The sequence below is a fragment of the Crocodylus porosus genome, unplaced genomic scaffold (genome assembly GCF_001723895.1).
Source record: "Crocodylus porosus isolate Cpor-Errol unplaced genomic scaffold, CroPor_comp1, whole genome shotgun sequence".
NCBI lineage: Eukaryota > Metazoa > Chordata > Crocodylia > Crocodylidae > Crocodylus > Crocodylus porosus.
In genome coordinates this window covers 33,587,245-33,601,712 of record NW_017728931.1, presented here as the reverse complement: position 1 = coordinate 33,601,712, position 14,468 = coordinate 33,587,245, and the positions used below count along the sequence as shown (strand labels likewise).

At 47.5% G+C, this 14,468-nt stretch overlaps 1 protein-coding gene across 2 annotated transcripts in view; it reads left to right on the top strand.

Annotated features, from left to right (window-relative positions):
• The window catches only part of LOC109316452 (cat eye syndrome critical region protein 2), a 74,646-nt gene extending 61,580 nt beyond the window's left edge, over positions 1–13,066 (top strand). Inside the window, exons 16-18 of one of the 2 annotated variants that reach the window (XM_019544545.1) lie at positions 3,387–4,797; positions 10,735–10,840; positions 11,158–13,066. In XM_019544545.1, the coding sequence (XP_019400090.1) occupies positions 3,387–4,797; positions 10,735–10,840; positions 11,158–11,163 (1,523 nt within the window). In that variant the 3' untranslated portion in view covers positions 11,164–13,066. The remainder of the gene's footprint in view (positions 1–3,386; positions 4,798–10,734; positions 10,841–11,157) is intronic. The other variant, XM_019544544.1, reaches the window with a different exon arrangement.
• The last annotated feature ends 1,402 nt before the right edge of the window (positions 13,067–14,468 follow it).

The window sequence follows — 14,468 nt, the reverse complement described above, 5'->3', positions numbered from 1 at the left end:
CCACGCCCCTAGGCAGCAGCTCTACCCCACAGGCCTGTGCAGAGCGGCTGGGTGCAACTGCAGGGAGTGAGGCCAGGCTCCAGTCACCCTCCCCCAGCCCCTGTGCATCCACCACCACCCCCTGCCCCCTACTCCACGTGCAGCTGCTGCTGCTGCCACCTGCCCACCCCCTCCCTATCTGGCTGGAAACCTGTGCCTCAAGTAACTGTCACAGTGGCACTTTTAGCTTACCAGCACCACCTGTTTTTCAGTTCAAATCCCTGTTAACCATACTTAACACCAAGGCCATTCCTCACACATGTCTGATAAGCGTCCAAATGCTTCTTAAAGGAATCCAGAGTAGGTGCTTGCACCACCTCTGGAGGGAGCCTATTCCAGGCCATGGTGGCTAGGACAGCAAAGAAGTTTTTCCTTATATCCAGCCTAAAATGGTCTTGGAGGAGTTTGTGACCGTTGATCTTTGTCATCCCTTGGGGCGCTCTGGTGAACAGACGTTCCCCCAGATCCTGATGCACACCCCGATGGATGTGTTGGTGAAAATTGGTGAAAATTGAGAATGCAGAACACTACATATGAAAGAGAGAGTGCACAGATGTGCTTTGGTGCAGCTTGTCCCCGCTCACTCCAGCCCTTGCTGCAGTGGCCCCAGGGGTGGGTGGTGCCAGCTGCCTGCAGCTGTGCTGCACTCTGACCCCCCCCCTCCCCCTGGGTCTCCGCTTGTACCCACTCACCCCACCTCCTGCTGCAGCAGCCCCAGGAGCAGCCAACACCACCTGCCTGCACCAGACACAGAGGGGGAGGGATAACCTGACCCCAGCACCAGCGCCTCTTGCCTGTGGTCAGAGCCAGGAGCCCCATGCCCCCGGGTAGTGGCTCCAGCCCTGCAGGCCCGTGCGGATTGGCTGCGTGCAGGCTCCCAGCTCCCAGCACCTGGGGCAGGGGTGCAGCTGCAGCCACCAGGGTGCAGCTGGGACCCACCTGCCCCAGGAACAGTTCTTGCGGCCTCTCCTGCCCAGGGTCAGAGCCAGGAGTCCCATGCCCCCAGACAGCGGCTCCAGCCACCCTTCCCTGGCCCCCACGTGGCCACCGATCCCTTCTCCGTGTGTGGCTGCTGCCACCCCCCTCTCCCCCGCGTCCAACAGGAAACCTGTGCCTCAAGTAACTGGCACTTTTAGCTTACCAGCATCTCCCAGCCATTCCCCACTTATGCCAGCTAACAGGGCTTTTACTGTAGCTGGTAAAATTCAGTGAACTGAAAAACAGGTGTAAATCAGTAAAAAAATGAAGAACTTCAATAAAAAAATAAGGAAACTTATTGGTGAAAATCGGTAAAAATGGGAAACACGGAACACTATGGATAAATGAGAAGGCTGCACCTGCCCATCACCTCTCTGCTGGGTAGTTATTAAGCCAGCGGCCATGGTGCCACCAAATGACTGCTGATGAAGTTTTTTTGATTATTGCTAATTCCTGGGAAGTGAGGAGCCATCAGTCAGATACCTGCTGTGAATGATTTTTGTGTGGGTCCAATGGTCATACAGCCAATCCATCATTTTTGAGGGAGGACTCATGACAGGTTTGCTTGCCACCAAGGACAACACACAAATATGAGAGTGCAGCTGTAAAAGAATCTTTCCTAACAGGTCTAGACATTTCTGACATGAAGCAAGAAAGCCATTACAAGAAAGACTCGGTCCTCAAAATGGAGGAGATTCTTGGTGAGAGCAGTCCAACCACAACCTGGACCCACCATAGGCTCAGACACAAAAGGTCCTTACTTTCTTACCACACTGTCATTCTGGGCTGCTGTTCAGCTCTAGTTAAAGTTAATTTTGACAGAATTTGGGCTCTTCACCCTCCTGTGCAATTGTATGTGGTCTTACCTGACAGCATCACTGTTTCTCACAGGGCTGTTGCACATTTGTCTGCTGACTATGGAACTTACTTATGTTTGGGACCTTGACGTGTTTCTCCTGTATCTCCTGGTGTTTCCTTTGAAACTTTTTCTTTTCAGAATGATTGATAGGTTCTCTCACTATCAACTTTTTCTGGTGGCCGTCTGTGGTTGGAAGAGTGAAAGAACTTCAGGCAGTCATGGTTGAAGATCCTGAAATAACTTTACGCAGAGTCGACGCAATGTTGAAACCTCAGGCTGTGTTCCATGCTGAGGAGGTGGTTGAATTTAATTTAAAAGCAGTTTGCCTCTGTACTTCTCAATTCCTGTTGTGCTCTAGGAGAGAAGAAGTTACACAGTCTGGATGTCTCTATAGCCTTAATGTATTACAGGGATGGAACTGAAACCATTCAAATGGTCTCCTGGCTTGTTGATAGCCAGCCTGGCCATTCAGAAGGTCAAGTCATTTCATTACAGGAATATCCAGCTTGATACCACAGTCCATCTCAATGAGGTTAGCAGTTGTGCACCACTTCCCCCATCCCCAGATGTTAAGGCTCACTCCACCAGAGCACAACATCGTCTGGCTTCTTCAGAAATATTGCAGTGTCCAGTGTGGAAATCAGTATCATGGAATAAGCCATTTTGGGATCTTACACATTTTTTGTACAATTGGGCCCCTGAAAGCTCTCTACAGCCATGCCATGATACGTGCATGGCTGTGGAGTGCCTTTATAAATTCATAGATTGTAAGGGACCTCGGAAGATCGTCAGGTCCAGCCCCCTGCACTAGACAGGAAAGATGACTGGGGTCAGCTGACCCCAGCAAGGTGGCTGTCCAGTCTCCTCTTGAAGATTTCCAGGATAGGCAATTACACCACCTCTGGAAGGAGCTTATTCCACAGTCTGGACACCCTGACTGCGAAGAAGTGTTTCCTATTGTTAAGCCTGAAATGGTCTTCCATGAATTTGTGGCCATTACTCCTGGCTTTCCCCAAGGGTGCCCTGGTGAACAGTTGTTTGCCAAGCCCTTGATGTATTCCCCTGATATAGCTGATTCCACAAAAAAATTAACCCTCCTCTAATGAGGTATCAGATGACAGCCCTCTGCTTTAGAGCACCTTTTCTTTAGGGTTAAGTTTTTGCATGTTACAGGCTGGGCTGGCAGTGGGGAAGGGGGAGACTGTGGGATGGAGTAGCCCCGGAGCTGCTAGCTGGGGTTTGCTGCCTGGCTGGAATCACAGACACACACTTAAGTATCCTTGGAGCTACATAAGCAAAATTTCATAACGGGGGGGAGGAAAAAAACCAAAAACAAAACAACCACCTCTCTATACTTTTGTGGTTTAGCACGCAGTGTAAGTGGTGTTGGGGCTGCAAAAGAAGGGACTGAGTGGCAGGAGGGAGAAAACAGTTCTGAAGTTGTGAGGTCAAACAGTGATGAGATCTTTTTACCCCCTCTCTCTCTTTCTTCTTTCCACTTCTTTTGCAGCAGCACCCCCTCCTGGAGGGGAAGAGAAGGGCCACTGCATCAGTGTTGCAGAAGGGACGTACTCCAAACTGCTACCTCATTCCAAACCCCCCCTGCAGATGGACTGTACCAGACGGAGCTTGATGCAAGACGGGGAGGGTGATAACTCTGGAACTAAAATTGACCCGAAGGCAACACAGAGCAAGAGTTCCTGGCCAGCAGACAGCACCTACAGCAGCCCGGCAGGCCAGGGATGTGCGAGGGACATTGTGACAGCCTCTGAGAGAGGACCTGTGCCTGAGAATGGGGCTGTCGGTGAAGGGTCCTCCAGTGGCACTGAGGGAAAAGGACTGGCTGTTAGCATCCTGGAGAAGCCCCTCTGCAGTGGGGGGAAGACTTTGCCAGAAGCAGCTCTGCCTTGTATGGGACAGGGCACCAGTACTCCTGGTGTGGATGGAGGCTCTGTGGGTGGGGCTACAAATCAGTTTCCTTCACTCTACATGCCAGGCTTGGAGTATCCAAATTCAGCAGCACGTTACCATATCAATCCAGGACTCCAAGGGTTCAACCCTGTGATGGGGGGAAAGCATCCCACCTCTGTATCCCATCCACAACACTTTCCAACTCGGGGCTTTCAGCCTAGTAACACCCACCCTGGTGTCTTTCCCCGGTATCGCCACCATCAGGGAATGCCGTACCCTTATCAGCCACAACCTCCACCTTCGTACCACCACTACCAGCGCCCTCCTTACTATACTTGCCCACAAGGCTACTCAGACTGGCAGAGACCTCTCCATCCCCAGGCCAGTCCTAGTGGGCATCCACCTAGCCATCCAGCTCTGCCCAGGCCTGCCTTCTCTGACAGAGGGAACATGGATAGTCTAGATGGCTCTGAGGCATTGAGCACTGCCCTGGTCTCCCCAAACCGAATGGACATGGCAAGCGCCAAAGAGGTTCCTCCAAGTGATGGGCAGGATCCAGGGCCAGAAGATGAGAAGTCAGAAGACTCCCAGGAAAGGCCAGAGAGTCCCAAAGAGTTTCTTGATTTGGACAACCACAATGCAGCCACCAAGAGACAGAGCTCAATGGCAGCAGGGGAGTTTCTGTATGGGGCTCCCCCTCCACCTCTGAGTTCTGGGATTGGATTTGGTCCATCTGCTTTCCCTCCCCATGGGGTGATGCTACAGTCTGGGTCTCCGTATGCATCTCGGCATCCAGCCAGTCATTTCCAATCCAGGGCCTATGGACCACCAGTAAATGCTCACCTATCTCATCATCCTGCCACTGGCCAGGCCAATGGCCTATCTCAGGAGGGACCCCTGTATCGCTGCCGGGAAGAGAACATGGGTCACTTTCAGGCCTTACTGATGGAACAGAGAGGTAGTGGAAGTGGCATGGGGGGACCACCCCAGGACATGTATAGACCACCGGGGTAAGATATTTTCCATAAGAATGAGGGACAAAAAGGGGATTGTGATGCATGATCACTAGTTCCAGGGAAAAAAATCACATTTGTAATCTCTGTTTAAAAGGAAAAACAAATGGTCAGGCTTGGTCTGATATGTTTGAAAAATTTGGGGGGAATTTAATGGTAGCTTTTTAAAGCATACAGTAATAATAATGAGGAAGACCTGCTTAGGTTAACCACCTCTACATGTCTTCTCAGTGGGTGTTGAGAGGCTCAGAGTTATGCAGTCTCATGATGGAGAAGAAGTAGTAGCAGCCTATAATATAAAGTTGCAGCTAACTTCCTGTTGTTGTAAACTCCATGTTTCTTTCAGATTTGCTCCCTTTCCTCCCCTCTGCATTGCCACCCTTAATTTCCATCAAGGGAAAGTCTCCTTTTTATTTCCTCATATATCCAAAATGAATCGACCTTTGTGCTCTTGCTGAGAAGTATATTAGTGAAGGAATTAAGAACCAGTTATTTCCCTGTGCAGAGAGTACCATAGAATCATAAAAAGGGTTGGAAGGATCTTCAGGAGGTGATCTAGTCCAACCCCCTGCTCAGAGCAGGGCAATCTCCAAATATATCATCCCAGCCAAATCTTTGTCTAGCTGGGTTTTGAAAACATTCAAGGATGGAGCTTCCACCACCTCTCTGGGTAACCTGTTCTAGTATTTTACTACCCTCCTAGTGAGAAAATTCTTCCTAATATCTAACTTAAACTTCCCTTGCTGCAACTTGAGACAATTGTTCCTTGTTCTGTCATCTGCCACCAATGAGAACAATCTAGCCTCCATCCTCTTTCAAACCCTCCTTCAGATAGTTGAAGGCTGCTATTAGCCCTTTCAGTCTTCTCTTCTCTAGACTAAATAAGCCCAGTTCCCTCAGACTTTCCTCAAGTCATGTCTCCCAGCCCCCTTATCTTTTTTGTTGCCCTCCATTGGACTCTCTCCAATTTGTCCATATCCTTTCTGTAGTGGGAGGGCCAAAACTGGACACAGTACTCCAGATGTGGCCTCACCAGTGCTGAATAGAGGGGAAGAATCACTTCCCTTGACCTACTGGCAACACACCTACCAATGCAGCCCAGTATACGTCGTTAGTCTTCTTGGCAACAAGGGCCCACTGCTGGCTTATATGCAGCTTATTGTCCACTGTAACCCCCAGGTCCTTTTCTGCAGAGCTGATGCCCAGCCAGTGAGCCCCCAGCCTGTCTCAGTGCGTCGGATTGCTCTGTCCTAAGTGCAGGACTTCCCACTTGTCCTCGCTGAAGATTTCTTTTGGCCCTATCCTCCAGTTTCATAGTTAGCAGGGTCAGAAGAGACCTGAGCAGATCATCAAGTCCGACCCCCTGCCATGGAAGGAAAGAGTACTTGGGTCAAACGACCCCAGCAAGGTGATTGTTAGTCTTGTCTTAAAGACCCCCAGGGTAGGAGCCAGCACCACTTTGCTTGGAGGTTGGTTCCAGACCCTAGCCGCCCTGACAGTGAAGTAGCGCCTCCTGATATCTAGTCTGAATCTACCCTCTGCCAGCTTGTGACCATTATTTCTAATCGCTCCTGGCAGTGCTCGGGGGAACACGGACTTCCCCAGTGCCTGCTGATCCTCTCTGACTAGTTTGTAACAGGCCACTAGATCTCCCCTCAGCCTTCTCTTGTGGAGGTTGAACAGGTTCAGGTCCCGTAGCCTGTCCTCGTAGGGCCTGCCCTGCTGCCCCCTGATCATCCGAGTGGCCCTCCTCTGGACCCTCTCCATGTTGTCCACATCCCTCCTGAAGTGCAGCGCCCAGAACTGGACACAGTACTCTAACTGTGGCCTGACCAGTGCCGCACAGAGGGGGAGGATCACCTCCTTGGACCTGCTTGAGATGATCTGTGGATGCATGACAGGGTACGGTTGGCCTCCCTGACTGCATCCCCACACTGCTGGCCCATGTTCATCTTGGCATCAATGATGACTCCAAGATCCTTTTCTGCCTCTGCACTGACGAGAAGGGAGTCCCCCAGCCCGTAGGTATGGTGCTGGTTGTTCCTCCCCAGGTGCAGCACCTTGCACTTGTCAACGTTGAATCCCATCCTGTTCTCGTCCGCCCACCCCTGTAACCTGTCTAGGTCCGATTGTAGCCTATTCCTTCCTTCTAGCGTGCCCACATCCCCCCACATCTTAGTGTCATCAGCAAATATGAACAGAGTGCTTTTTACCCCCCCGTCCAAGTTGTCTAAGTCACTCCTGAATCCTAGCCCTGTGCAAAGCGGCTAGTATTCTATTCGGATTCATTCGATTCAGGGAACAGTGATTTGATTCGGTGAGTCAAATCACTGTCCCGAATCAATTTGGCTGAATCTGATTCAGAGATTCGACCGCATCTCCAAATCAAACCAGCCTCATCCCCTACCTGCTTTTCCAGCCCTGTCAATGGCTGCCTTGCCCGGCCTCAGTGTCCTGGCACTTAAAAAAAAAAAAAAAAACAAAGAAAAGCCCATTGGGACTGGGAGAGCAGGCAGGGGTCAGGGGACAGTCAGGTGATGGGGCCTGGTGGGGTCCCCCCATAATCCATCCCCCTCCCCGACCCCTACTTACTGGCATGGAGCCCAGGTCCAGCTCCCAGTGGCAGCAGGTGGGGACTGCCCAAATCTCTAAATCTTTTCCAGATTGATTCAGACCTTTTAATTTGTCTCCCAGTTGGATTCAGATTCAGAGATTCGGCTGCTGAATTGGGCCGAATGTCCTCCAAATCGAATCGGCAATTGAAGCTTTGCATGGCCCTGCTATCTGCTACTTCAGGACTGAGCCCTGGGGCACTCCACTTGATACTGGCTGCCAACTAGACATTGTCCCATTGATTGCTACTCTCTGAGCCTGATGGTCCAGCCAGGTTTTTATCCACCTTACACTCCATTCATCCAGCCCATACTTCATTAGCTTGCTTGCGAGAATGCTGTGGTAGCACATCAAAAGCCTTGCTAAAATCAAGGTACCCCCATATCTACCAGTCTCCCTGCCTCCATAGAGCCAGTTACCTTGTCATAGAAGGCAATCAGGTTGGTCAGGCATGACTTGTCCCTGGTGAATCCGTGCTGACTTCCTAATCACCTTTTTCTTCTCCAAGTGCTTAGAAATAGATTCCTTGAGGATCTGCTGATTTTTCCAGGGGCTGAGGTGAAGCTGACTGAGTCTGTAGTTCCCTGGATCCTCCTTCTTCCCTTCCTTAAATATGGGCACTATGTTTGCCCTTTTCCAACCATCTAGGACCTCTCCTGATCGCCATGAGTTTTCAAAGATGATGGCCAGTGGCTCTGCAGTCACTTTAGCCAAATCCCTCAGCACCCTCCGGTGCATCCCATCTGGCCCCATAGACTTGTACACATCCAGCTTTCCTAAGTAGTCCCTAATCTGTTCTTTCAGCACTGAGGGCTGCTCACATCCCCAAACTGTGCTGCCCAGTGCAATAGTCTGGGAGCTGACCTTGCCTGTGAAGACTGAAGCAAAAAAGGCATTGAGCACGTCAGCCTTTTCTGCATCCTCTGCCACAAGGTTTCCTCCCCCATTCAGTAAGGGACCTACAGTTTCCCTGATCCTCTTCTTCCTACCAAGATGCTTGTAGAAACCCTTCTTGTTACCCTTCACTTCCCTTGCTAGCTGCAACTTGGATTGCGCTTTGGCCTTTTTTGACTTCATCCCTGCATGCCTGGCCAATGCTCCTATATTCTTTCCTAGTTATTTGTCCAGGTTTCCACTTCTTACAAGCTTCCTTTTTCTGCTTCAGTTTACTGAAGAGTTCCCTGCTAAGCCAAGCTGGTCTTCTGCCATACTTGCTAGTCTTCCTGCACATTGGGATGGTTTATTCATGTACTCTCAATAAGGTTTCTTTGAAGTATAGCCAGCTCTCTTGGACTCCTCTCCCCGCAAGTCTGATTTCCCAGGGGATCCTGCCCATGAGTTCCCTGAGTGAGTCAAAGTCTGCTTTTCTGAAGTCCAGGGTCTTTACTCTGCTGCTTTCCATCCTTCCTTTCCTCAGGATCCTGAGTTCGCTCATCTCATAGTCACTGCTGCCCAAGTTGCCATCCACTACTACACTCCCCACCAATTCTTCCCTGTTTGTGAGTAGCAGGTCAAGAGCACTGTCCCTAATTGGCTGGTCTAGCACTTGCACCAGGAAGTTGTCTCCAACACTCTGCAAAAACTTCCTGGATTGCTGTACACTGCTGTATTGTCCTCCCAGCAGATGTCAGGGTGATTAAAGTCCCCCATGAGAACCAGGGCCTGTGATCAGGGAAACTTCCATTAGCTGTTGGACAAAAGCCTCATTCACCATTTCCTCCTGATCTGGTGGTCAATAGTAGACATCTACCGTGACATCACCCTTGTTGCTCTCCCCTCTGACCCTAACCCAGAGACTCTCAACAGGCCTATTTCCAACTTCATACTACAGCTCTGAGCAAACATACAGCTCTTTTACACAGAGTGCATCTCCTCCTCTTCTCCCCTGCCTGTCCTTCCTGAACAGTTTGTAGCCATCCATGATAGTGCTTCAGTCATGCAAGCTCCCACCAAGTCTCTCTTATTCCAGTCACTTCATAGTTCCACGACTGTGCAAGGATGTCTCATTCTTCCTGCTTGTTTCCCAGGCTCCTTGTATTTATGTATGGGCACCTGAAGTAACTAGTTGATTACCCTAATTTCTCAGGCAGTATGACTGCACCTCCCCTATTGCCCCTTCCTGCTTGCTCTTTCTCCAGGTCTCCCGCTTCCCCACTTACCTCAGGGCTTTGGTGGTTGTACAATATAAATAACAACTACCTGCTACTTAAAACAGTCTTGGCATAGCGAGTCTACTGCATTAGAAGGGTAGGAGCCAGTTTAACAGTGCAGGGGGGCATGACCATTGAGGTGAGAATTGCAAGAAATATGGTCTCGGGGTCAAAGAAAAAGTCTGAGTGACACTAGCATGAAACTGCCTGTTGGTCTTGGAATGAGGTGGCTCTCAAGCAAAAAATTAGATAAATGCCTGTGGAGTGGGATGAAAAGACATAGCAGGAGAAACTGGAAACGTGGTGCTGAAAAGTGCTGAGAGACAAAGTCTGGTGAATAAGTACAACTCCTGCTCTTTCTAACAATAAATCATCCATATAAAGAAAAACATTAATTTGGAAATGAGCAGTTAAGCCACTTCTCTGCTGTCATTATCACTGATGGAGTCCCTTAACTGCTAATCTCCAAACTATCCTAGCGCTGCTCAACTGCTTGTCAGTCCCAGCCCTTGCACAGCACTGGAGTTGATTGTTGATCCCAGCCCTGGGACTGTACTGGAGCTGGTTCAAGATTTCAGTGTGATTTCAGGGCAGAAACCAACAGCCAGCAAGCTGTGCTCATATTATTTTCTTGGAGCAGTCTGCTGATAACTGAACGTGTATTACTTAAGTGCAGTTAATACAATCATTTTGAGCATCTTTACATGTGCTCCAGGGTAGGGTGGAGGGGTGCTTCAATTAGAGCTTTAAGTATAGTGCCCACCATGTCTCATGTATTCAGCGTCCCTGCACTTCAAAATGGTGGCAGGGGCACTTTAAAGCTTGTTGAATGCTGAGTACACCAGATGCCAAGGCTGCTGGAGTGTGCTACTTAGTGTCCTCCTGCAGAATCAGTTAATTGAGTCTGCTCTGATGTGCTAATTAGCATACACTGGAGCAGGTATTGGGCACATGTATAGGTGCCCTTTAAGGGCAGTTAACATGTCCTCTAACTGTAATGTGTAGCAAAGTCCTCACTAGTTGAAGTGGTGGAGTCCAGTGGGAGGTTGGGCCAAATTTAATGTAACTGAAGTACTTTCTTACATATGTAAATAATCTGGATGTGGAAAGATGATGAGTTATTTTCGATGTCTGTGTGCTAAAACTCCTTCCATTCTCTTTCTGGCTACAGAATGCAAATACATCAGCCCCAAGCCCCCTTCCTGAAGGTACCTATAGCAGCTATGTCCCGGGAGGAGCTGCCACCACAGAAACCATCAGCATTGCCTCTGGATCAAGTAAGAGCCACCAAAGAAAGAAGTTCAGATGAGAATTTTTCTCTTCCCTGATTAAAAAGTAAAATATTTGAAAGTGGGTTTAGAATGGGGGGAGGTAAGGAAATCCATTAAGTATTGGCAGGGTAGGAGGGGTGAAATGACATATGACATAAGGGGATCCTAGTAATCATAACTGGATCCCTGATTGCAGATTACACCTGGGACCAACTCTCCTGTCGTGAGATTTTGAAGTAGTTGTGTTATGTAAATGAGGGAGCTTTTTCTTCGTACCCTCCCCACACCCCCAGTAAACATTAATTTTTTTCCCCCTTTTCCAGAGCTAGTCCACAGAGGGAAGAGCCCTGAGAAAATGAAAGCCACATGTGATTTGGACAAGGGGAAAAGGGTTGGACTCCGCAACCCATAGCAGCACATAGCTTCCAGAGTCACGTGGAACATGATGCCATGGCGGCTTTTGTGTTTTTAAACATGGAGTAGTCGTGGGTCCGTGGCCAACTGAATGAGTGATCTCAACAGCAGAGGAAGCATCTCAAACTGGTGGCTTTTCAAGACTGAGGACTGTCTCTTGTTCAGGGTTTGAAGGGTTTGGGTAGGGAGGTATGGGGATTGAAATTTTCATGAACTGCTAAACTCAGGTATATTTTTTCAGGGTGGAAGAGGATGATGATGATGGAATTTACTTGTAGTATTAATGTGTGTGTTTGGAGCTGCATCCAGTTTACAGAATTTACCTGTTGCCTTTTTAAATAAATTTTTGTTGTTGGTGAATGTATTGTACATAATGGGGGGAGGGGGTGGGGCCCAATTTGTAGTGGGCATAGCACTGGGGTGATTCTTAACTGTTTACAATCATGTCACACTGAAATCTTTCAGGCTAGGGCAGTGGGGGGAAGATGATGGAACTGTTTGTAATTTTTTTAATCTTCCCCACCCTCCTTCCAGTACTCTGAGGCTGAGACACTACTCTTGAATTGATCGCAGGGATTTCTCAGGAGCAAAACATGGCACTCCACTATCTCATCCACAGGTTGAGTGCACTTCCAGCTCCTGCTATTATGGGGAACAAGGAAACCAGGACCAGGAATTGAAACCAGGACAGATCTCATGGCATTGCCCCCTAGACCAGACTAGCAACCTTGCCTGACAATTGCCATCCCAGTTATTCATGTCTCAGAAAATTGCAGATGGTGCTCTGTGCTTCAGTTGAAGCAGTGCAGTTTAGAGATGAGGTCATGGAGTAGCATCATAAAGTTAACTTTGTTGGAGCAAATACGGTGCTAGCATGTAACACCTCTCAGAACAGAGAGGAATAGAAATGTTCCCAGTTTTCTCTCAGAGCAATTTTGCTGTTCTTGCCTCCTGATACCAGCAAAGCAGCAACAGATGAATAGTTTCTCGTAATTCCTGACAACTCCAGCTTGTGTGTGGGATAGGAGCATGAAACTGCTTTAAGAGAAGGGTCCATCTGATCTTTGCAAAGAATTTTTCCAACTGAGTCCCCAACTTTGACATTTGCAAGTTAGTAGATGAGGGTGAGTTGGAATTTTTTTTTCTAGATAAAATCATTAAGTGTGGCATTCGGGAGAAGAGCAAGACTGCCTTAGGTTAGTGCAGTAGATTTTCCTGACAGAGACTTGGATTTAAATGTAGCTTTAATTTAAAAGTTAAATGAGTTGGGTGGATTTTCACCTATGCCTTTAGAGAGATTTTTGTCCATTTCATAGGAAGCTATCAAGCAGGCAGAGATGCTAATCTTAGAGACAGATTGGCATTAGGGGCTAAAAAGAAGGTGGTGTTGTATACCAAGACTGAGGTATACTGCTGAAACTATGTAGATCTCTGGTATTGATAACAGGGTGTGGTGCTGGTTAGAGTTGAGGGTATGTCTGTGCAGTGAGAAGGAGTAATGATAGCAATGAAGATGTAATAGCACAGGCTTGAGCGTGTTCTAACAATCAGCGTGTGTAACCACTTTGCTTGTTAGCACATAGCTGGTACCATTGCATCTTCTATGCTATAGCTATGCTGGGTAGATTGCAATTGCCCCTCCATTTCCTGGGTTAGCATACCTTGAGCGTCCATCAGCAGTCTATTCCACATCAATACCAGAGTCTCTGAAATGCATCCTCTGAGTATGAAGTATTTTTGCCTAGCCCCTGTGGCATTACTAGATCTGTTCAGAGCTCTGGTGAGTAACAAAAACCCTCATCTTAAAAAAAAAAAAAAGCATTCTTTTAACTATGAAGATGAGGAAAGACTAACATTTTAATACTATGCTTACTATTCATCCTTTCTGTTCTGTTGCTTTTTACTGTTCATAGTACAGACTGGGGTTACAAGCATTTTCTAAGCCCTGTGCCCACAGGCATAACAAGAGTGTAATTACACCCCTTAATTTTGGTGTACTCTTTCTTACCCAGATGCAGATTGCTGTAATTTTATTCCCACTAGAGTCACAGAAGCAGTGAGTAGAAAGCATATTTATAGCGCACAGTTATCTTTTCTCCGTGTTAATGTGAGTGGTGTCTGTTCACTATTATAACAACATTCAGATTATTTAGTTCATGCCCAAACCTAGACCTGTTAACAAATAAATTATAGCTTCTGTGAAAGTTCTTTCACAGATCTAATTACGCAGAACACTGATTTGACCAAGTTGGTCTTAATTGTTCTTTTTTAAAATTATATTCTGCAAACAGGCAGCAGCTATTCCTGGTAGTGTGATGTTGGCTGGAACACAAAATATATTGCTCCTCACCAGAATGAATGGGAGTCAAGTAGTATCTTCCAATTCAGAACATTCTTGGTCCCATTCACTGACTAGAGATACTGAAACAGTGACAAATATTTATTAAAAATACAGATATATTCAAATTTCCAGATTATAAATCTAGGAAACGCTTTTAATATATCAATTGCTTCTGCTCAGAAAATACCTTTCAGCTTATTTTAGATGGAAAGAGAACATTTAAAAACCAGGGAACTCCATGGCAAAGTATTCTTTGAAACTCTGGAAACTGAATTCATGTTCTACAAACAACTCCTGTCCTACCAGAGTATGCCCTTCACTAGGTTGGCAGTTATCCCAAATGTTTAAAATACTTCTCAAATTACTATAAGCTCTCTGTCATTCTTTGTGGATCAGGAAAGTTTGGAAGCTATGAAGAATGCACTGAAGACCTCTGTGGGCCTGCAGCAATGAAAACTGGGTCCTAGGGGTGATCACAGTGTATAACGATGGTCTGGTGTCAGTCTGCTAACAAAAACAGTGCTGCTTTGGAGAGGGTCATCTAATGGAAGGTAGTGGCAGGTGTTCTGAATACCATGTGCATTAAGTGTGAGATGAAAATACTGTCATCTCTTGACCTAGTGGAGATATGGTGGGGGGGGGGGGAAGGAACAAATGTGATCTACGTATGGACAAGAGGCAGGATTTTGTAGTTGATTCATTCTAGGAAGATTTCTGGTTGGGTAAGTGGCTCCAGTAGGATGTGTAGTTTATATAGAATCAAAGCATTGGCTACAGTTGTGATGGCCCATGATTTATGTTAGAAATGTATATAAAGGAACCATGATTAGGATATAGAAGCAGGATGTACCAGGTTAGAAAGAGAAAGCTGTTTGTGGA